The sequence below is a fragment of the Microcaecilia unicolor genome, unplaced genomic scaffold, assembly GCF_901765095.1.
Source record: "Microcaecilia unicolor unplaced genomic scaffold, aMicUni1.1, whole genome shotgun sequence".
Lineage (NCBI taxonomy): Eukaryota > Metazoa > Chordata > Amphibia > Gymnophiona > Siphonopidae > Microcaecilia > Microcaecilia unicolor.
This window is the reverse complement of record NW_021963615.1, coordinates 751618-770502: the sequence shown is the minus strand read 5'-3', so window position 1 is coordinate 770502 and position 18885 is coordinate 751618. Positions and strand designations below refer to the sequence as shown.

Below are 18885 nucleotides of genomic sequence, written 5' to 3'. Positions count from 1 at the left end.
ATGACACTGCAATCGACCTGCGGCTCTCTACAAGCTCGCCTACCCGAAAGGTCCCATAAGATGCCAACGCGAAGGCCATGTGGAAGAGGCGCATCTCGCATGTTGAATAAGTCGCACACTCAACAGCCTGCAAAAGGCACACCTAAGGTCATGAGTAATCGGCAGACGTATCTCCTGCCCGAATGAAGATGAGCGGCTCCGACTCTTCAAGGCCCTGCTCACCCGAAAACTACAGCTCGGCAGACCTCACCCAAACGCTTCGCTGAAAAGGAGAACCCAGCCAGATGATGCGCGACTGCACTTCGAGAAATACCTTGTGCCTTGGCATGAACATTGTAGGCTGATAACAGCTCGTCTGATGCCCCACCCGCTGTCCAGCCTTCATCCCGAAAATAACTAGTCACTCTGTCATATCCACGGTTATACGCCGACCGTGTGGCAGGTGCAATCGAGGCTCTCAGCAGCTCCCACACCTCCGGTCTCCTAGCCGCCAAACCTGCCCAGGCATTGGCTGCCCTGCCACATCTGCCTCCTGTGCCAAAGCCAGGAAAGCCTAAAATTGAAAACGAGAAAGTGCATCGTCCCTACGATTGGCCATTCCCTGCATGTGCCTAGCCCGGCTGTGTACATTTAATCGCACACAGCGTAGAACCAATTCCCTGATCAAGAAGTTCACCAGCAAGCATGCAACCTGCCTATTCACCACCTCTACCACCCCTGATTGTCTGATTGACACACCACACCAGGATACTTTTACTTTGCAACTTCCCTGGCCGCAACTCACAGGCCACTACAAACGGACACAGCTCCAAGAAGGTAATGTTCTTTGTAACACCCGCCACTATTCAGCTGTCCGGCCACGGTGCAGCGCACCACCCGCCCGCACAGTACACCCCGAACCCAATCCTCCTGCTGCATCCGTAAACATGTCGAGACCCGCATTAGACACCACCTCGCTCCGCAACGCTAATGTACAGTACCTGTACACACAGACAAAACTCCAACCTCATCGCAAATCGCGACGCACTGCAATGGACCAGCGCCCATGATGATGAGGCTCCGTGACCCCTGATGTCGCGAATGCCAGTCGCCAAGACACGGCCCGACCTATCGGGATGACCCAACATGCAAAATTAAGGCTCCACACCCAGGACTGAATGGTACGCAATGTGGCCTTAGGGGCCTGTAACCCTGCCTGAATCTGCTCCTCCAACTGAGGGCAGGTCTATGAGTGAGAGTGAGTGGTGCATGATGAGTGAGTGTTGCTGACAGCCTAGCCTTCAGTGTTTCCCTCCCACAGGCTGAGCTTCAGAATGTTCCAGGTGAGAATTATTATTATAGATTACTAGTAAGAAAGGCCCGTTTCTGAGGCCAATGAAACGGGCGCTAGCAAGGCCCTTTCCTTCCCATCCCCCTCCCCTTTTTCCTGGACTTACCCTCCGTGGTTCAGGGTCGTGTGCCCCCCCCCCCCCCCCCCCGCAGTGCCACTTAGAGAGTGGCTGGCTGGCTCCCTCGCTGCCTCCGACCTTCAGGCTGCCTGCCTCACGTAGTGTTGTAGATTGATGTGTGCCCCGCCCTCACGTCAAACGTGATGACGTCAAGGGCGGAGCGATGCGATTGGTTAAGTGTCATTGCTCCGCCCTCGACGTCATCACGTTTGACGCGAGGGCGGGGCAAACAGGCATGGGGAAAAATTCCGATCTCTGCCACCTCAAAAACCGGAAGTTGCAGCTTCATTAGAATGTTGAGGTAGCGAATTATGTGCAGAGGGGGCGTGGCTGCGGGCGGGTCTATCAGTGAGAGTGAGTGGTGCATGAGTGACAGTGAGTGGTGACAGCCTAAGTGCAGGGCTTCAGTGTTTCCCTGCCACAGAGTGAGCTTTGAGGTGAGAATTATTTATATAGATTATTATCATTTGTATAGTGCTACCAGACGCACGCAGCATTGAACACTGTGGGGGGGGGGGGGGGGGGGAGTTGATGTGCTTTTGAATTTTGTGACCCACAGTAGAATTTTGCCAGGTGTGAAGTTTTCTCACAATGTTATAAAGTACACATACTTGTTCCCGATCTGTCCCTGTTGTTTTCGGGTCATGGACCATAGAAGGCTGCCTGGCACCGTCCTCACTTCCCAGCTGCTGGAGTTGCTGTCAAAGCCCACTCCAGGCATCCCCCACACCCTCTTTGTGAAAAAGTACTTCTTAACGTTACTCTTAAGTTAACCACCTTGTAACCTCAGTTCAGGTCGTCTAAGTCTACCACTTCCCTGTCTTTGGAAAAGATTTGCTTGCTTATTCATACCTGTCAAGTATTTAAATGTCTGTATTATATCTCCTCTATCCCTCCTTTCCTCTTAGGTAAACTTATTCAGTTCATCAGAACTAGAGTACATGAACTGAGGTTACAGGGTGGTCAACTTAAGAGTAACATCAGAAAGTACTTTTTCACAGGGAAGGTAGTGGAGAAAAAAATGGTAATAAACAAACTAAAAAGAGGTAACTTGGAGGGGCAAAATCGAATGGGGCGCCCCTGAGGCGGGGAAACCTGTATTATCGAAACAAGATGCGTGTCCACCTTTCGTTTCGATAATACGGTCGGGGATGCCCAAATCTCAACATTTAGGTCAACCTTAGATATGGTCAACCTTAGAGATGGTCGTCCCCAATTTTCGGCGATAATGGAAACCGAGGACTCCCATCTCAGAAACGACCAAATCCAAACCTTTGGTCGTAGGAGAAGCCAGCATTCTTAGTGCACTGGTCCCCCTGACATGCCAGGACACCAACCGGGCGCTCTAGGAGGAACTGCAATGGACTTCAGAAAAAGCTCCCAGGTGCATAGCTCCCTTACCTTGTGTGCTGAGCCCCCAACCCCCCCCCCAAAAAAAAACCCACTCCCCACAACTATACACCACTACCATAGCCCTAAGGGGTAAAGGGGGCACCTAGATGTGGGTACAGTAGGTTTGTGGTGGGTTTAGAAGGGCTGACATTTACCACCACAAGTGTAACAGGTGGTGGGGGGGGGGATTGACCTGGGTCCGCCTGCCTGAAATGCACTGCAGTACCCACTAAAACTGCGCCAGGGACCTGCATACTGCTGTCATGGAGCTGGGTATGATATTTGAGGCTGGCATAGAGGCTGGAAAAAAGTTTAAAAACATTTTTTTTCAGGGTGGGAGGGGGTTAGTGACCACTGGGGGAGTAAGGGGAGGTCATCCCCGATTCCCTCCAGTGGTCATCTGGTCATTTAAGGCACATTTTTGTGGCTTGGTCGTAAAAAAAAAAGGACCAAGTCCAAGGTTCGTCAGGGACCCTTCTTTTTTCCATTATTGGCCGAGGACGCCCATGTGTTAAGCAGCCCCAGTCCCGCCTTCGCTACGCATCTGACAGCCCCCATGAACTTTGGTCATCCCTGTGACAGAAAGCAGTTGAGGGTGCCCAAATCAGCTTTCGATTATGCCAATTTGGGCGACCCTGTGAGAAGGATGTCCATCTTGCAATTTGTGTCGAAAGATGGACGTCCTTCTCTTTCGAAAATAAGCCTGCTAGAGTCTCAAGAATATCAACTCAAATAAACACTCAAAATGTAAATAGTCTTCAACCTGATACAATCAATGGTACTGAGCCATGCAGACTACTGCAACGGAATTTACGCAGGATGCAAAGAACAAATCCTAAAGAAACTCCAGACTGCTCAAAACACGGCAGCGAGACTTATCTTCGGGAAAACGCGATACGACAGTGCAAAACCCCTTCGCGAAAAACTACACTGGCTCCCAATCAAAGAACGTATCACCTTCAAACTCTGCACTATGGTCCACAAAATTATCCACGGCACAGCCCCGGGATACATGGCTGACCTGATTGACCTGCCAACTAGAAATACATCTGAATCAACACGATCACACCTAAATCTCCACCACCCTAGCTTCAAAGGACTCAAATACAAATCTACCTATGCGTCCAGCTTTTCTTATATAAGCACCCAACTGTGGAATGCACTACCAAAAGCCTTGAAAGAGACAAATGACCTCCTAAACTTCAGGAAAAACTGAAAACAAACCTCTTCAAAAAGACATACCCCAATGATCTATGAACTGACAAATTTCCGCAAGCTATTGAAAACCTATCTCTTCGACAAGATATACAACAAAGATCAACACATGTAACTGTATAATCTTTGACTTATCCAGAAAAGTTTTATACTATCTTTTGCTTTAATACTTTAATCACTTAACCCAAAACTCTCTGTAATAACAAATGTATGTTCCCTTCTACTTCCCATATCCACGATGAATTGTAAGCCACATTGAGCCCGCAAAAAGTTGGGATAATGTGGGATACAAATGCAATAATAAATAAATAAAATCCAACATAAATGCCAGCTCACTGCAACACACACAACTAACAGTATGGACACAACTCAACTCTTCAGTCGCACTATTCCCTAATGTGGCTGTACCACATGAACTTTACCATTACATCACTTTGTATTTGTTTACACCGGAGTTTGCAATCGCACCTCCGGAACTATGTAAGCCACATTGAGCCTACAAATATGTGAAAAAATGTGGAATATAAATGTACCAAAATAAACACTGGGAGCCCTGTTTACTAAGCAGTGTTATAGGCGCGTTAATATTTTTAATGCAAGTTAACCATGTACGTGCATTAACCATGTATGTGCATTAACCATGTACGTGCTGCAATATCCCTATAGGCGCCTACATGGTTAGCGCATGCTTTAAGTGTAGGCGCGCTAAAAACACAAACGCACTTTAGTAAACAGGACCCTGAGGTACAAATAAGTACCTGTATATAATATGTAACCCCCATTGAGCCTGCTATGAGTGGGAAAGTGCAGGTTACAAATGTAACAACAACATGGAATGTTGCTACTATTGGAGATTCTAGATGGAATGTTGCTACTATTGGAGATTCTGTTGCTACTATTTGACATTCTACATGGAATGTTAATGTTGCTATTCCACTAGCAACATTCCATGTAGAAGCTGCCCTTGCAGATCAGCAACGTGGCTGCGCAGGCTTCTGTTTCTGTGAGTCTGACGTCCTGCACATACGTGCAGGATGTCAGACTCACAGAAACAGAAGCCTGCGTGGCCACATTGAGTGGCCTAGTGGTTAGAGTGGTGGACCTTGGTCTTGGGGAACTGAGTTCAATTCCCACTGCAGGCACAGGCAGCTCCTTGTGACTCTGACCAAGTCACTTAACCCCCATTTCCCCAGGTACAAATAAGTACCTGTATATAATATGTAAGCCGCATTGAGCCTGCCATGAGTGGGAAAGCGCGGGGTACAAATGTAATAAAAATAAAGAAGTATGTTTCACTGGAAATACATTCAGATCTCTGTGAAGGCATGAAAAGCCGGAAAATGCCTGTTAGTCAGCAATTTACCAGCTGAGATATCAAAGAAAAAATAAGGCAGGACAAGAAGGAATTTAATCATCACATCTTCTGAGACAAGAATTAAAAAAAAAAAAAGACTGAACAGAGAGATTAAAAAGGTTGAGTGATAACTTGAAAATATTAAGATTCATTTCTTCGGTGGGAAAGTTAGGAATTATTGATTATATTTTTAAATAAAGGAGTTAGATAACAGATTATTGAAGAAAAAAGATGCAAATAGAGCATACAAATAATAGAAGATAGGATTTTTTATTTGTTATAGATAGGCTAGTAGGGGGAGAATAACAGAAGAAAACCCTTTCATACTTACCTGACGAGTAGGAGGGGTATCTTTCAACACTGGCCCATGCAAAAAGGATTTTCCTAGAAGACACTGAAAGATAAAAAGAGATAAATGATTGAGAAAAATACACAGACACTAGAGTGTGACATAAAGAAAATTTACTTAAATCTGAGAACCTAACATACATTAATACTTAATTGAGAAACACCCTGAGTGTAATGAGACCTGTTGGAGGAAGAAAATGTAAAAGAAAAGAAAAAACTTATAAAGTATCTTGTTTATACCAGACTGATTTCAAAACAATTTAAGTGAAAGTTCAAGCAAAGAATACTGAAAAAACTAAGACACCCATAGGAATATGATAAAATTAGAGGGATTTGGCTGATAACATCTTATTAGTTTTCTGCTCTTATTCTATAAGGCTTAGGCTTGTCCTGAAATCATTAAATAAATGACATTAAGTGCACCCCGTAGTTGTACCTCTCTCTTGGTGCCAGTTTATAGAACTGCCCCTTGGTGCTTTCATCACATCATAGCTGAGGTAATCCGCTCGGTGAACTATGACATTATAGTAAGGACTGATCTGGTGACATTCACTGACTTTTACATGTACATTTCTGCTCATTCAGGGATGGGTCTGTCCTGATGCCTTTTTAACTGAGTTCCAGGATACAGATTTCAATCTGAAATAACTCCTGTGATGTGGAAGCTCATTTTCATCTAATTTAACCATTTATAACCTGTAACTGTTGATTGGTTTTGAGAGCTCCAGGATATAGTTGCGGATTCTGGATCCTCTGGTGTCACAAAGCTCAGCAGAGCTGGTGTTAGGTGAACTCAGTGGTCCTCAGGAAAACGAGATTTTCAAGCTCTTTCAGCTGGAGGTTCTGCACAGCCAGTGGGTGAAGTGAGGGTACCCTAACCCTAGCTTCCTACCATTCCACCTTCTTTTTAGAGACAGCACTGTAACTACATTTAAATCACAGGATCTGCTGGTCTGTGACCACTTACTTTGTTGTTGTTGTTTTGGGGTTTTTTTGCTTGTTTGTTTTCTTGAATTTTTCAAAGCTTTATTGAAAATATAGCCAAATTTAACAGCAATAGCCAGAAAACTAATTCTTAAAGAATCAACACCCCTTCATCCCCTCCCTCCTCCCCCTTATCCACAACCGTGGAGAACCACTACTCAACAAAATGTACAAAAGCTTGGGCTAGATACCAGAAGAAGAGAGAGGAGAACGAGATGCTAATGAATACTGAGGAATGGGGAGATGCAGGGGGTAGATGCTTGGGAAGAATGAAGTGGAGGCTGCTTGTGGTAAGGGGTAAGAGCAGGAGAGGAGGGAGACCCCTCTTCTGCTCACTTAGAGACAATATGGGGACAACAGTGGTACAGGACCCAACTTTACAAAATTATTGGGGGTGCTAAACCCAGTGGAAATAACCCCTCCCTGGACACATACAAGGAATTTTCTCAAAATTGGGGGTGCTCAAGCACCCACAGCACCAACAGAGTTGGCTCCTATGGGTACCGGAATGGGTACAGTGCAGAGAGGCAGAGGGAGTTGCTGAGCAGGGGATGGAAGAAATTGTGAAAGGGGGATAAGCTTCTGAGTATGGTGAGAGAGGAAGGCTGGGAAAAGAGTAGGTGGTGAGAGGAGGAAGGCTGTGCTGGAGTCACCACTGTTAAAGGAGGAAGTGCTGTACCAGAGCCACCACTGAGAGGTGGGTAATGGAGCCACTTCAAGTCTGGAATATGGGTTTGGGTGGGAGAAGGTACGTCTCGATTAATCTAGGGTGCTCAGTACACTTGTACTTGTCCTGCTGACAACAACAGAGATTTCTTGTTCATGGAAAGACCTCAATCCAGAATCACTGTACTGTTACTGAGAATTATCTTTCCATGTTTAATCCAGAGTGAGACACAGATCAAACGACAGAAAGTGGAGTCTGAGTTTGAAGAGTTACACCAGTTTCTGAATAAGGAGAAGCAGATCCTTCTCTCGAGACTGGAGGAGGAAGAGAAGAAGATTCTCCAGAGAATCATGGAAAATGAGACCCAGCTAGAAGAGCAAAGTTCCTCCCTCATGCAGCTGATCACCGAGATAGAGGAGAAGAGTCAGCAGCCGGCCATCGAGTTACTGAAGGTGAGATTAGCAAATCTATTTCTAAGGAGGTTACAGATCTTCCAGGAGGAATCAGGGAATTCAAGTAGCAGATCGAAATATCTTACATAATGGCTGATTTTTCAGCCAGCAGCTGCACTTACCAAATCAGAGGGGTAAATTGGGCAACTTTCATTTTCGAACGTTTTGTATACTGTAGGGTCAGTAGAGAGGGACTATACAATTTTTTCACAACGTTGATGTTTTTCATGTTCTACAGCCTAAAAACTGTGGGTAAACATTTCATATTTTTTAAAGATGTAGTTAGTCCATACCTGAGGCTGAAATTTTGCAAGATTATACAGTTGATATCCCTCTGCTAGAAATAAGTCACTTACCCCACTTTTGATACCTTTTCACCCAGATATCACAACTCCACCTCTGCCCAAACCAGGCCCTTGAGAGCCTCTACATGCAGATCACGGATCAGAGCCACTAAGGAGGTTTCAGTACTGTGCCCCACCCAAAAGCCTGATTGATTGGCATGAAGGACGTGTGTTTTATGTAAATACTTGAAAAGTTGCCCAAGTATCAATTTCTCTACAACTTAGGAGATAAATGTTAGGTTTGAAACAGGCTGATACACTTGTTTCCATAATGAGTTTGGGTGTTTCTTATAGATTTTTGAATGCTGATCATAGAAATGGCATCAAAATTTTGTAGCTGTTTTGTGATTGAGCAGAGCTTTGAGTAGAGTATCCTAATGTATAATGTGTTCTGGTAAACTGTGAAATCTAACTAGAAATATTCTCCGTTTCATTTCCCTTTAGGACGTGAAGGATGCCCTGAGCAGGTACAAGTTAGTTTTCTGTCATTTTCTATGCGGCTGGATGGATTTTGAGTGAGAAAGAAGGGAATTAATTGATTGGTGAAAGGGAGAGGAGTAGCCTAATGGTTAGTGCAGTGGGCTTTGATCCTGGCAACCTGGGTTCAAGTCCCACAGCAGCTCTTTGTGACCTTGGGCAAATCACTTAACCCTCCGTTGCCCCAGGAACAAAAAAACTGATTGTGAGCCCCCTAGGGACAGAGAAAGTACCTGTATATAATGTGTACAGTGCTGCATATGTCTAGTAGTGCTATAGAAATGATTAGTAGTGCATGTGGAATTAAGAATGGGAGAGAAGGAGGTGGGATTGAGTGCAGAAGGAGTTGCTGGCGATGGTCTCTGCTCTGACGCTGTCCATAACAAAGTAATTCTATAAAAATGTATTGATATTTCTTAGAAGGGTGAATAAACATGTGGATAATGGTGAGCCAGTTGATACTGTTTATCTGGATTTTCAGAAGACATTTGATAAAGTTCCCCATGAATTTCTCCTGAGGAAACTCAAAAGTCATAGGATGGGATACAGTGTCGTATTGTGGATTATAAGAACATAAGAGAAGCCATACTGGGTCAGACCAATGGTCCATCTAGCCCAGTATCCTATTTTCCAAACAGTGGCCAAGTCAGGTCACAGGTTCCTGGCAGAAACCCAAATCCTGGCAACACTCTATGCTACAAATCCCAGGGCAAGTAGTTGCTTCCCTTGTCTCTCTCAATAGCAGTCTATGGACTTTTCCTCCAGGAATTTGTCCAAACCTTTTTTAAACACAGATACGCTAACCACTGTTATGACATCCTCTGGCAAAGAGTTTCAGAGCCTAACTATTTGTTGAGTAAAATAATATTTCTTGCTATTTGTTTTAAAAGTATTTCCATGTAACTTCCTCGAGTGTCCCTTAGTCTTTGTAATTTTGGAATGAGTAAAAAATCGATTTACTTCTACTCATTCTACACCACCTGAATCATATCTCCCCTTATCCGTCTCTTTTCCAAGCTGAAGAGCCCTAACCTCTTTAGCCTTTCCTCATACGAGAGGAGTTCCATCCCCTTTATCATTTTGGTTGCTCTTCTTTGAACCTTTTCTAATTCCGCTATTGGGCTCATTTTCAAAACAGAAAAACATCTAAAAAGTGGCATAAAGCAGCATTTGGATCTTTTTCTCACAAAAACACCAAAATCAGTATTTTCAAAACCTATTTTTAGACGTTTTTCTATGAAGTCCGTCAGAAGTGCGTCCAAATCTCAAGGGGTGTGTCAGGGGCGTGTTCAGGCTGGGACTTATGCGTTCTTAAGACTTAGATGTTTTTCAGCCATAATGGAACAAAAGAAAAACATCCAGGTCTAAGACGTTTTGAGCTAGACCTGTTTTTATAACGAATAAGGCACAAAAAGGTGCCCTAAATACCCTGATGACCACTGGAGGAAATCAGGGATGACCTTCCCTAATTCCCCCAGTGGTCACTAACCCCCTCCCACCCCCCACCCCCAGTCTCATTATGTCAGTCTCTGTGCCAGCCTCAGATGTTATACTCAGGTCCATTAGAACAGCATGCAGGTCCCTGGAGTAGTCTAGTGGTGGGTGCAGTGCACTGCCGACAGGTGGACCCAGGCTCCTACCTCCCCCTACCTGTTACACTTCAGGATGAAACTGTAAGCCCTCCAAAACTCACCAGAAACCCACTGTACCCACATATAGGTGCCCCCTTCACCCGTAAAAGATGTGGTAGCGGTGTACAGTTGAGGGTGGTGGGTTTTGGGGGGGCTCAGCAGACAAGGTAAGGGACCAATGGAAAGATGTGTACCTGACAGCCAGTGGCATACCGAGGGCAGGGCGGTGGGGGTGGTCTGCCCCAAGTGCACGCTGCTGGAGGGGTGCAGAGAGCAGCCACACGCATGTCGTCTCCGCTGGTTCCCTGATCCCTCTGTCCCGGAACAGGTTACTTATCTACAATGACACTCAGATCTTTTTCTTGAGCGCTGACTCCCAAGATGGACCCTAGCATCAAGTAACTATGATTCGAACTATTCTTTCCAATGTGCATCACTTAGCATTCGTCCACATTAGATTTCATCTGCCATTTGGACGCCCAGTCTTCCAATTTCCTCAGATCTTCCAATTTTCTCAGATTTACTTCTACTCGTTCTACACCACTCAGGATTTTGTAGACCTCAATCGTATCCCCCCTCATCCGTCTCTTTTCCAAGCTGAAGAGCCATAACCTCTTTAGCCTTTCCTCATACGAGAGGAGTTCCATCCCCTTTATCATTTTGGTTGCTCTTCTTTGAACCTTTTCTAATTCCGCTATTGGGCTCATTTTCAAAACAGAAAAACATCTAAAAAGTGGCATAAAGTAGCATTTGGATCTTTTTCTCACAAAAACACCAAAATCAGTACTTTCTATGAAGTCCGTCAGAAGTGCGTCCAAATCTCAAGGGGCGTGTCAGGGGCTTGTTCGGGCTGGGACTTGTGCGTTCCTAAGACTTAGATGTTTTTCAGCCATAACGGAACAAAACAAAATCTTCCTGGACTAAAATTTAGACGTTTTTGAGCTAGACCTGTTTTCATAACGAATAAGGCTCAAAAAGGTGCCCTAAATACCCAGATGACCACTGGAGGGAATCAGGGATGACCTCCCCTTATTCCCCTAGTGCTCACTAACCCCCTCCCAGCCCCCAAAATGTGATGAAAAACTGACTTGCCAGCCTCTAGTCCAGCCTCAGATGTTATACTCAGGTCCATTAGAACAGCATGCAGGTCCCTGGAGTTGTCTAGTGGTGGGTGCAGTGCACTGCCGACAGGTGGACCCAGGGCTCCTACCTCCCCCTACCTGTTACACTTCAGGGATGAAACTGTAAGCCCTCCAAAACTCACCAGAAACCCACTGTACCCACATATAGGTGCCCCCTTCACCCGTAAAAGATGTGGTAGTGGTGTACAGTTGGGGGTGGTGGATTTTGGGGGCTCAGCAGACAAGGTAAAGAAGCATTTTATGAAGTCCACTGCAGTGCCCCCTAGTAAGCCCTATTGTTTTCCTGGGATGTCAGGGGGACCAGTCTACTAAAAATATCGGCTCCTCCTACATCCCAATGGCTTGATTTTGTGTGTTTTTTTTTCTTGGGTGTTTTGTTTTCTGAAAATGGACCAAAAAACAAAACGTCAAATCACAAAGCCTTGTTCAAACGGTATTTAAAAAAAAAAAGATAGACATTTTTCTTTTTTGAAAATGGCCTTTTTGCCTATTCAGACTTTGACATCATTTAGAAAATGCCCTTCTATACCTTTTTTGAGATACAGTGGAGGAGTGGCCTAGTGGTTAGGGTGGTGGACTTTGGTCCTGGGGAACTGAGTTCGATTCCCACTTCAAGCACAGGCAGCTCCTTGTGACTCTGGGCAAGTCACTTAACCCTCCATTGCCCCATGTAAGCCGCATTGAGCCTGAAAGTGCAGGGTACAAATGTAACAAAAATAAAATAGATACTATTGGAGATTCTACATGGAATGTTGCTACTATTGGAGATTCTACATGGAATGTTGCTATTCCACTAGCAACATCCATGTAGAAGGCTGCGCAGGCTTCTGTTTCTGTGAGTCTGACGTCCTGCACGTATGTGCAGGACGTCAGACTCACAGAAGCAGAAGCCTGCGCGGCCACATTGGTGATCTGCAAGGGGCCGACTTCTACATGGAATGTTGCTAGTGGAATAGCAACATTCCATGTAGAATCTCCAATAGTAGCAACAGTGGAGGAGTGGCCTAGTGGTTAGGGTGGTGGACTGTGGTCCTGAGGACTGAGTTCGATTCCCACTTCAGGCACAGGCAGCTCCTTCTGACTCTGGGTAAGTCATTTAACCCTCCATTGCCCCATGTAGCCGCATTGAGCCTGCCATGAGTGGGAAAGCGCAGGGTACCAATGTAATAAAATAAATAAATAAATACAGTGACCAGAACTGAATGAAATTCTCACCATGGAGTGATAGAAAAGCATTATAGTATTTTCCTTCTTATTCACCATCCCTTTCCTAATAATTCTTAGCATCCTGTTGTTGCTTTTTTTGGCTGCCACCGCACACTGAGCAGAAGATTTCAGCGTATTATCTACATGACACCCAGAACTTTTCTGGAGCGCTGACTCCCAAGGTGGATCCTAGCCTCAGGTGACTATAATTCGGATTATTCTTTCTAATGTGCAAAGCTTTGCATTCATTCAAATTAAATTTTATCTGCTATTTGGACGCCCAGTCTACCAATTTCCTAAGATCTTTCTAAAATATTTCACAGTCCACACGTGTTTTAACAACCTTGAATAGTTTTGTATCATCTGCAAATTTGATCACCTCACTTGTCATTCCGATTTCCATATCATTTATAAATATGTTAAATAGTACCGTTCCCAGTACAGATCCCTGCGGCACTCCACTGTTCACCCTCCTCCATTGAGAGAAATGACCATTTATCCCTACCCTCTGTTTTCTGACCAATAACCAATTCCTAATCTATACTGGTTAAAAGATAAAAAAAACAGAGTAGGGTTAAATGGTCAATATTCTCAATGGAGTAAATAATGGGGTTCCTCAGGGTCTGTGCTGTGACCTCTACTTTTTAACTTAATCACAAATGATTTAGAAATGGGAATAATGAGTGGGGTGATTAAATTTGCTGAGGACAAAGTTATTCAAAGTTCTTAAATACAAGAGATTACAGAATTTCATATTGACCATTGGATGATTTCGCATATTACCAGCTGAGACATTACGTGGCCTCTCTGCCCAAACAATCTTTGACCGCGGAGATAGGGGATAACATAGTAACATAGTAGATGACGGCAGAAAAAGACCTGCACGGTCCATCCAGTCTGCCCAATAAGATAAATTCATATGTGCTACTTTTTATTTGTACCTGTCCTCTTCAGGGCACAGACCATATAAGTCTGGCCAGCACTATCCCCGCCTCCAACCACTAGCCCCGCCTCCCACCACCAGCTCTGGCACAGACCGTATAAGTCTGCCCAGCTCTATCCCCCCGCCTCCCACCACCAGCACTACACAGACCGTATAATTCTGCCCAGCACTATCCCCGCCTCCCAACCACCAGCCCCACCTCCCACCATCGGCTCTGCCACCCAATCTCAACTAAGCTCCTGAGGATCCATTCCTTCTGAACAGGATTCCTTTATGTTTATCCCACGCATGTTTGAATTCTGTTACCGTTTTCATCTCCACCACCTCCCGCGGGAGGGCATTCCAAGTATCCACCACGAAGCACACGAAGCACAGATGTAGTTTTGGAACTTTCTGGTTCTGCTTCTCAAACAGACCACTGAATCTCTTCCTTTTTTTGCTGGATGGATCAGCTGACTCATTAAATTTAACGTGTGGCCAACGGCAGAAACAGACATGCCGGAATGGAGCATATCCAACACACCTATTTTGTCACTAAGACACATCACATGTTTCTTTCTCTTACAATCAACTTACTGAACTGTTGGGTCTGGAGGCCCAACAAAGAGTACCGTTGAGATACTTTCACTCTTTATAGAGAACTCGTTACAGAACTTTGACTTTTCCAAAATAATTGAACAATGGAATGCTGAACTGGGACTTAATCTCCAGGAGGAGCACTTACACAGACAGTTGGTATCGGTGACTAAGTTTACAGAGAACGTAGCCTGGCAGGAATTGCAGCTAAAATTTTTACTGAGGCTGTATATCTCACCGTATAGGGCCTGGAGAGCAACCATAGCAGACGTGGATTCCTGTCCAAAGTGTGGGGCTTCCGGAGCACACCTGGGGCACATGTTTTGGACGTGTCCCGGGGTGCAACAATTCTGGAGGAACGTGGGACTGCAGGTATCTAACTGTTGGTGCACAAGATGGAAGATAGCTCCAGGACAATTATTTGAGTCTTTTGCCAGTGCAGGGTGTATGCCAGCGAAAATGAAAGCTTTTTTTAAAGCGCACTGTGCTGATGGGTAAGAGAGCAATACTACAACTGTGGAGAAATGCAGAAAGCCCCTCCCTGGCACAGTGGCGTATAGCAATGATTCAAATGTGCTCACTGGAGAAACGGAAAATAAAAGACTTGGCGTCCAACAAAGGGGACATTTTTTGTGCCACTTGGGCACCATTTTGGGACACGCTTACCCCTACTGCTCGAAGCCGTATCCTGAATTTATGAGGGGGGAGGGTAGGGGGGTGATAGGTTGAGTTGGGGGGGGTGGGTGGGCACGTTCTATGGGAAGGGGGAGGGATAGGAGGGGAAATAAGTTTAAACCTTAACAGAGTTGTTGTTTGGGTTTGTAATACCATGGTTGGTAAACGCTGTACTTAAAATCTTGTAGCTCTGTTCTAATTCTGTTTTAATAAAAATGAACGGGAAAAAAAAAATACAAGAGGATTGTGAAAAATTGCAAGAGGACCTTACATGACTGGGAGACAGAATCCACCAACTGGCAGATGACATTTAGATCTAGATTCTATAAATCTAAAACATCTAAGTGAAAAACGCACAAAATCAAGCCATTAGGACGTATGTGGGCCAGTATTCTTAGTAGACTGGCCACACAGACATCCCAGCAGAGCAGTGGGGCACCCTAGGGGGCGCTGCAGTGGCCTTCACCTAAAAGGTCCCAGGTACGCATCTCACCGCTGCCCCGTTATCTTGTATGGCTAGTCTTCCAAAACCCACCAAAATACTACTGTACACAACTACAATAGCCCTGGACCATAACATCTGAGGCTCTCATAGAAACTGGTATGTAATATTTCTTTCACATCTTTGGAGGGTGGGAGGGGGTCAGTGACCACTAGGGGAGTAAGGGGGGGGGGTCACGCCTTAATCCCTCTTGTAGTCGATTGGTCATTTAAGGCACCTTGTTGTGACTTAGTTGTGATAAAAACAAATCTAGATCAAAACATCTAAATTGTAGCCCTGGATATTTTTGTTTTGTTCCATTGTGGCAGAAAAACATCCGAGTATTAGGAATGCCTAAATCCCACCCCTACACACTCCCTTGCGTAGCAAAATGTTTAAAAATTGGGTTTCAAAAATAGCGATTTCCAAATGCCATTTTGTGCCACTTTTAAAATGTTTTCCTATTTCAAAAATCAGTCCATAATCACAGAAAACTGGAGTGTTCGTGTATATTTCATTCCTTCCACTCTCTATCCCCTGGGTGTGAACATCTCCCAGAATAATTCCCAGTGACTCTCTAACCCTAGTGTCAGGAAATGAAGTTTCTGAACCTGAGGTTGTTTCTACTGATCTGAAAATGGGTTTCCAACTGAGCTACCCTCAACAGCTGAAGAAATGGATTGCAAAATTTGGAGGTGAGGAATTGGTCTATTTTTAATTTGTTTTTTCCTCTTTAAAAAATGCTCTAGATGAGTCCAGTAAAAATGTGCAGAAATAACTGTCACCCCACAGTAGGACCCAGTCCACCTTATTTTCGAACGAGAAGAGCGGCTATCTTCCGCCACAAATCGGGAGATGGTCGCCCCATCCTCCTAAATCCGGCGAAATCGGTATAATCGAAAGCCGATTTTCTGCGCTGTGATTGGCTGAGCGAGACCATGAAGGGGCATAATCAAAAGGGAGGGGCATCCAAGTAAGTGGAGCTGTGGCCAAGTGGTTAGAGCACCAGTCTTGTATCTAGAGGTGGCCAGCCATATAAAAAAAAAACAACTAGCATATATCCAGTCAATATCACACTAATTATGCATTTTGTTTCTCATTATTATGGTTGCTTAAGGGTGGGGGGGGGGGGGGGGGGAGTGAAAAAGGGAATGGTTTGGGGTGGGAATATGATGTTGTTTATGTGGAGGGGCGTAATTGAACAAAACGTCTATCTCCATGGGCGTTTATCTCCGAGAACGGGTCCGTGAAGAGGCGGACCGAACCGTATTTTCGAAAAAAAATGGACGTCCATGTTTTATTCGACAATTTGTGAGCTGGGCGTTTTTGTTTTTCAGTGATAATGGAAAATGAAAGCGCCCAGCTCAAAAACGAATAAATCCAAGGCATTTGTTAGTGGGAGGGGCCAGGATTCGTAGTGCACTGGTCCCCCTCACATGCCAGGACACCAACCGGGCACCCTAGGGGGCACTTTTACAAAAACAAAAAAAAAGGTAAAAGAACTCCCAGGTGCATAGCACCCTTCCGTTGGGTGTTGAGCCCCCCAAATCCCCCTCAAGACCCACCGCCCACAAGTCTACACCATTACTATAGCCCTAAGGGGTGAAGGGGGGCACCTACATGTGGGTACAGTGGGTTTGGGGGGGTTGGACGACTAAGCATTAAGCAGCACAATTGTAACAGGTGGGGGGGGGGAATGGGCCTGGGTCCACCTGCCTGAAGTCCACTGCACCCCCTAATAACTGCTCCAGTGACCTGCATACTGCTGCCAGGGAGGTGGGTATGACATTTGAGGGTGAACATAAAAAGTTGTGAAACGGCATATTTTGTGGTGGGAGGGGGGTTTGTGACCACTGGGGGAGTCAGGGGAGGTCATCCCCGATTCCCTCCAGTGGTCATCTGGTCATTTAGGGCACTTTTGGGGCCTTATTCGTGGAAAAACAGGGCCCAGGAAAAGTGCCCTAAATTCTCGCTAAAAACGCTTATTTTCTTCCATTATCGGCGAAAGGCGCCCATCTCTGATCGCCCGATAACCACGCCCAGTTCCGCCTTCACCACGCCTTCGACACGCCCCCATCAACTTTGTCCGCATCTGCGATGGAGTGCAGTTGAAAACGTCCAAATTCGGATTTCGATTATACCGCTTTATTCGTTTTTTGTGAGATAAACGTCTATCTCCCGATTTGGGTCGCAATATAGGCGTCTTTCTTTTTCAATTATAAGCTGGATAGTAACATAGTAGATGACGGCAGAAAAAGACCTGCATGGTCCATCTAGTCTGCCCCACAATTTAAACTCATATGTGCTACTTCATGTGAACTACCTGATCTTGATTTGTTTGCCATTTTCAGGGCACAGACCGTAGAAGTCTGGCCAGAACAAGACCCACCTCCCAACCACCAGCCCCGCCTCCCCCCACCGGCTCTGCCACCCAATCTCGGCTAAGCTTCTGAGGATCCATTCCTTCTGAACAGGATTCTTTTATGTTTATCCCACGCATTTTTGAATTCTGTTACCGTTTTCATCTCCACCACCTCCCGCAGGAGGGCATTCCAAGCATCCACCACTCTCTCCGTGAAAAAATGCTTCCTGACATTTTTCCTTATTCTGCCCCCCTTCGATCTCATTTCATGTCCTCTCGTTCTACCGCCTTCCCGTCTCCGGAAAAGGTTCGTTTGCAGATTAATACCTTTCAAATATTTGAACGTGTGTATCATATCACCCCTCTTTCTCCTTTCCTCCAGAGTATACATGTTAAGTTCAGCAAGTCTCTCCTCATACGTCTTGTAACGCAAATCCCTTACCATTCTCGTAGCTTTTCTTTGCACCGCTTCAATTCTTTTTACATCCTTAGCAAGATACGGCCTCCAAAACTGAACACAATACTCCAGGTGGGGCCTCACCAACGACTTGTACAGGGATACGCAGCAGAAAATGTGTTATACTCTTATGTATGAATGTATTTATAAGATCATTGAAGGACATTTTGATAATTTAAAATCTCTAACATTTCTCTCTCTCTCTCTTGTTTTTTTACATATCACATCATGCAGTATTTGGTAAGTTTGTTCATTTAGTAACATATGTATTTTAGAGGTGGGCAATTAATGTGTTAATAACACTATTTGGGCCCCTTTTACTAAGGGTGTATCAGGCGGTAATCAGGCAGTGTCGCATCTCAGTGGGTGGCGGTAAGGGCTGCTCCCCAGATGGCCGTGTGGCAAAAAACACACAGCGAAGGCAGCACAGGTCTCCTTGGGTTGCATCTTGGTAAAAGGCTCCCTTAAAGCATTAATGTTTTAACACATACCATGTTTTTTAATTCTGCCTGTTTTTTTTTTTTTTTACTCTGATCCACCCATCCCCCATGCTTACCTCTACAGCTGGGCTCAGGATTTTTTCTCCTCCTCGGAGCTGCCTCAAACTCCTTCTCTCCCCCTGCATGGACAGGCTCTACAGATACTTGAGCTGCATGGTGCAGGAAGGTGGGGAAGGTCTCTTGAGACTTGAAACCGCGAGACTTCCCCAAATTCCTACACTGCGTGACTCA

The 18885-nt window shown here is 45.2% G+C and overlaps 1 protein-coding gene across 1 annotated transcript in view; it reads left to right on the top strand.

Annotated features, from left to right (window-relative positions):
• LOC115459506 (E3 ubiquitin-protein ligase TRIM39-like) overlaps window positions 1-18885 on the top strand; it is a 40187-nt gene that overhangs the window by 20860 nt on the left and 442 nt on the right. Inside the window, exon 4 of the mRNA XM_030189309.1 lies at window positions 7630-7860. Coding sequence (XP_030045169.1) covers window positions 7630-7860 — 231 coding nt within the window. The remainder of the gene's footprint in view (window positions 1-7629; window positions 7861-18885) is intronic.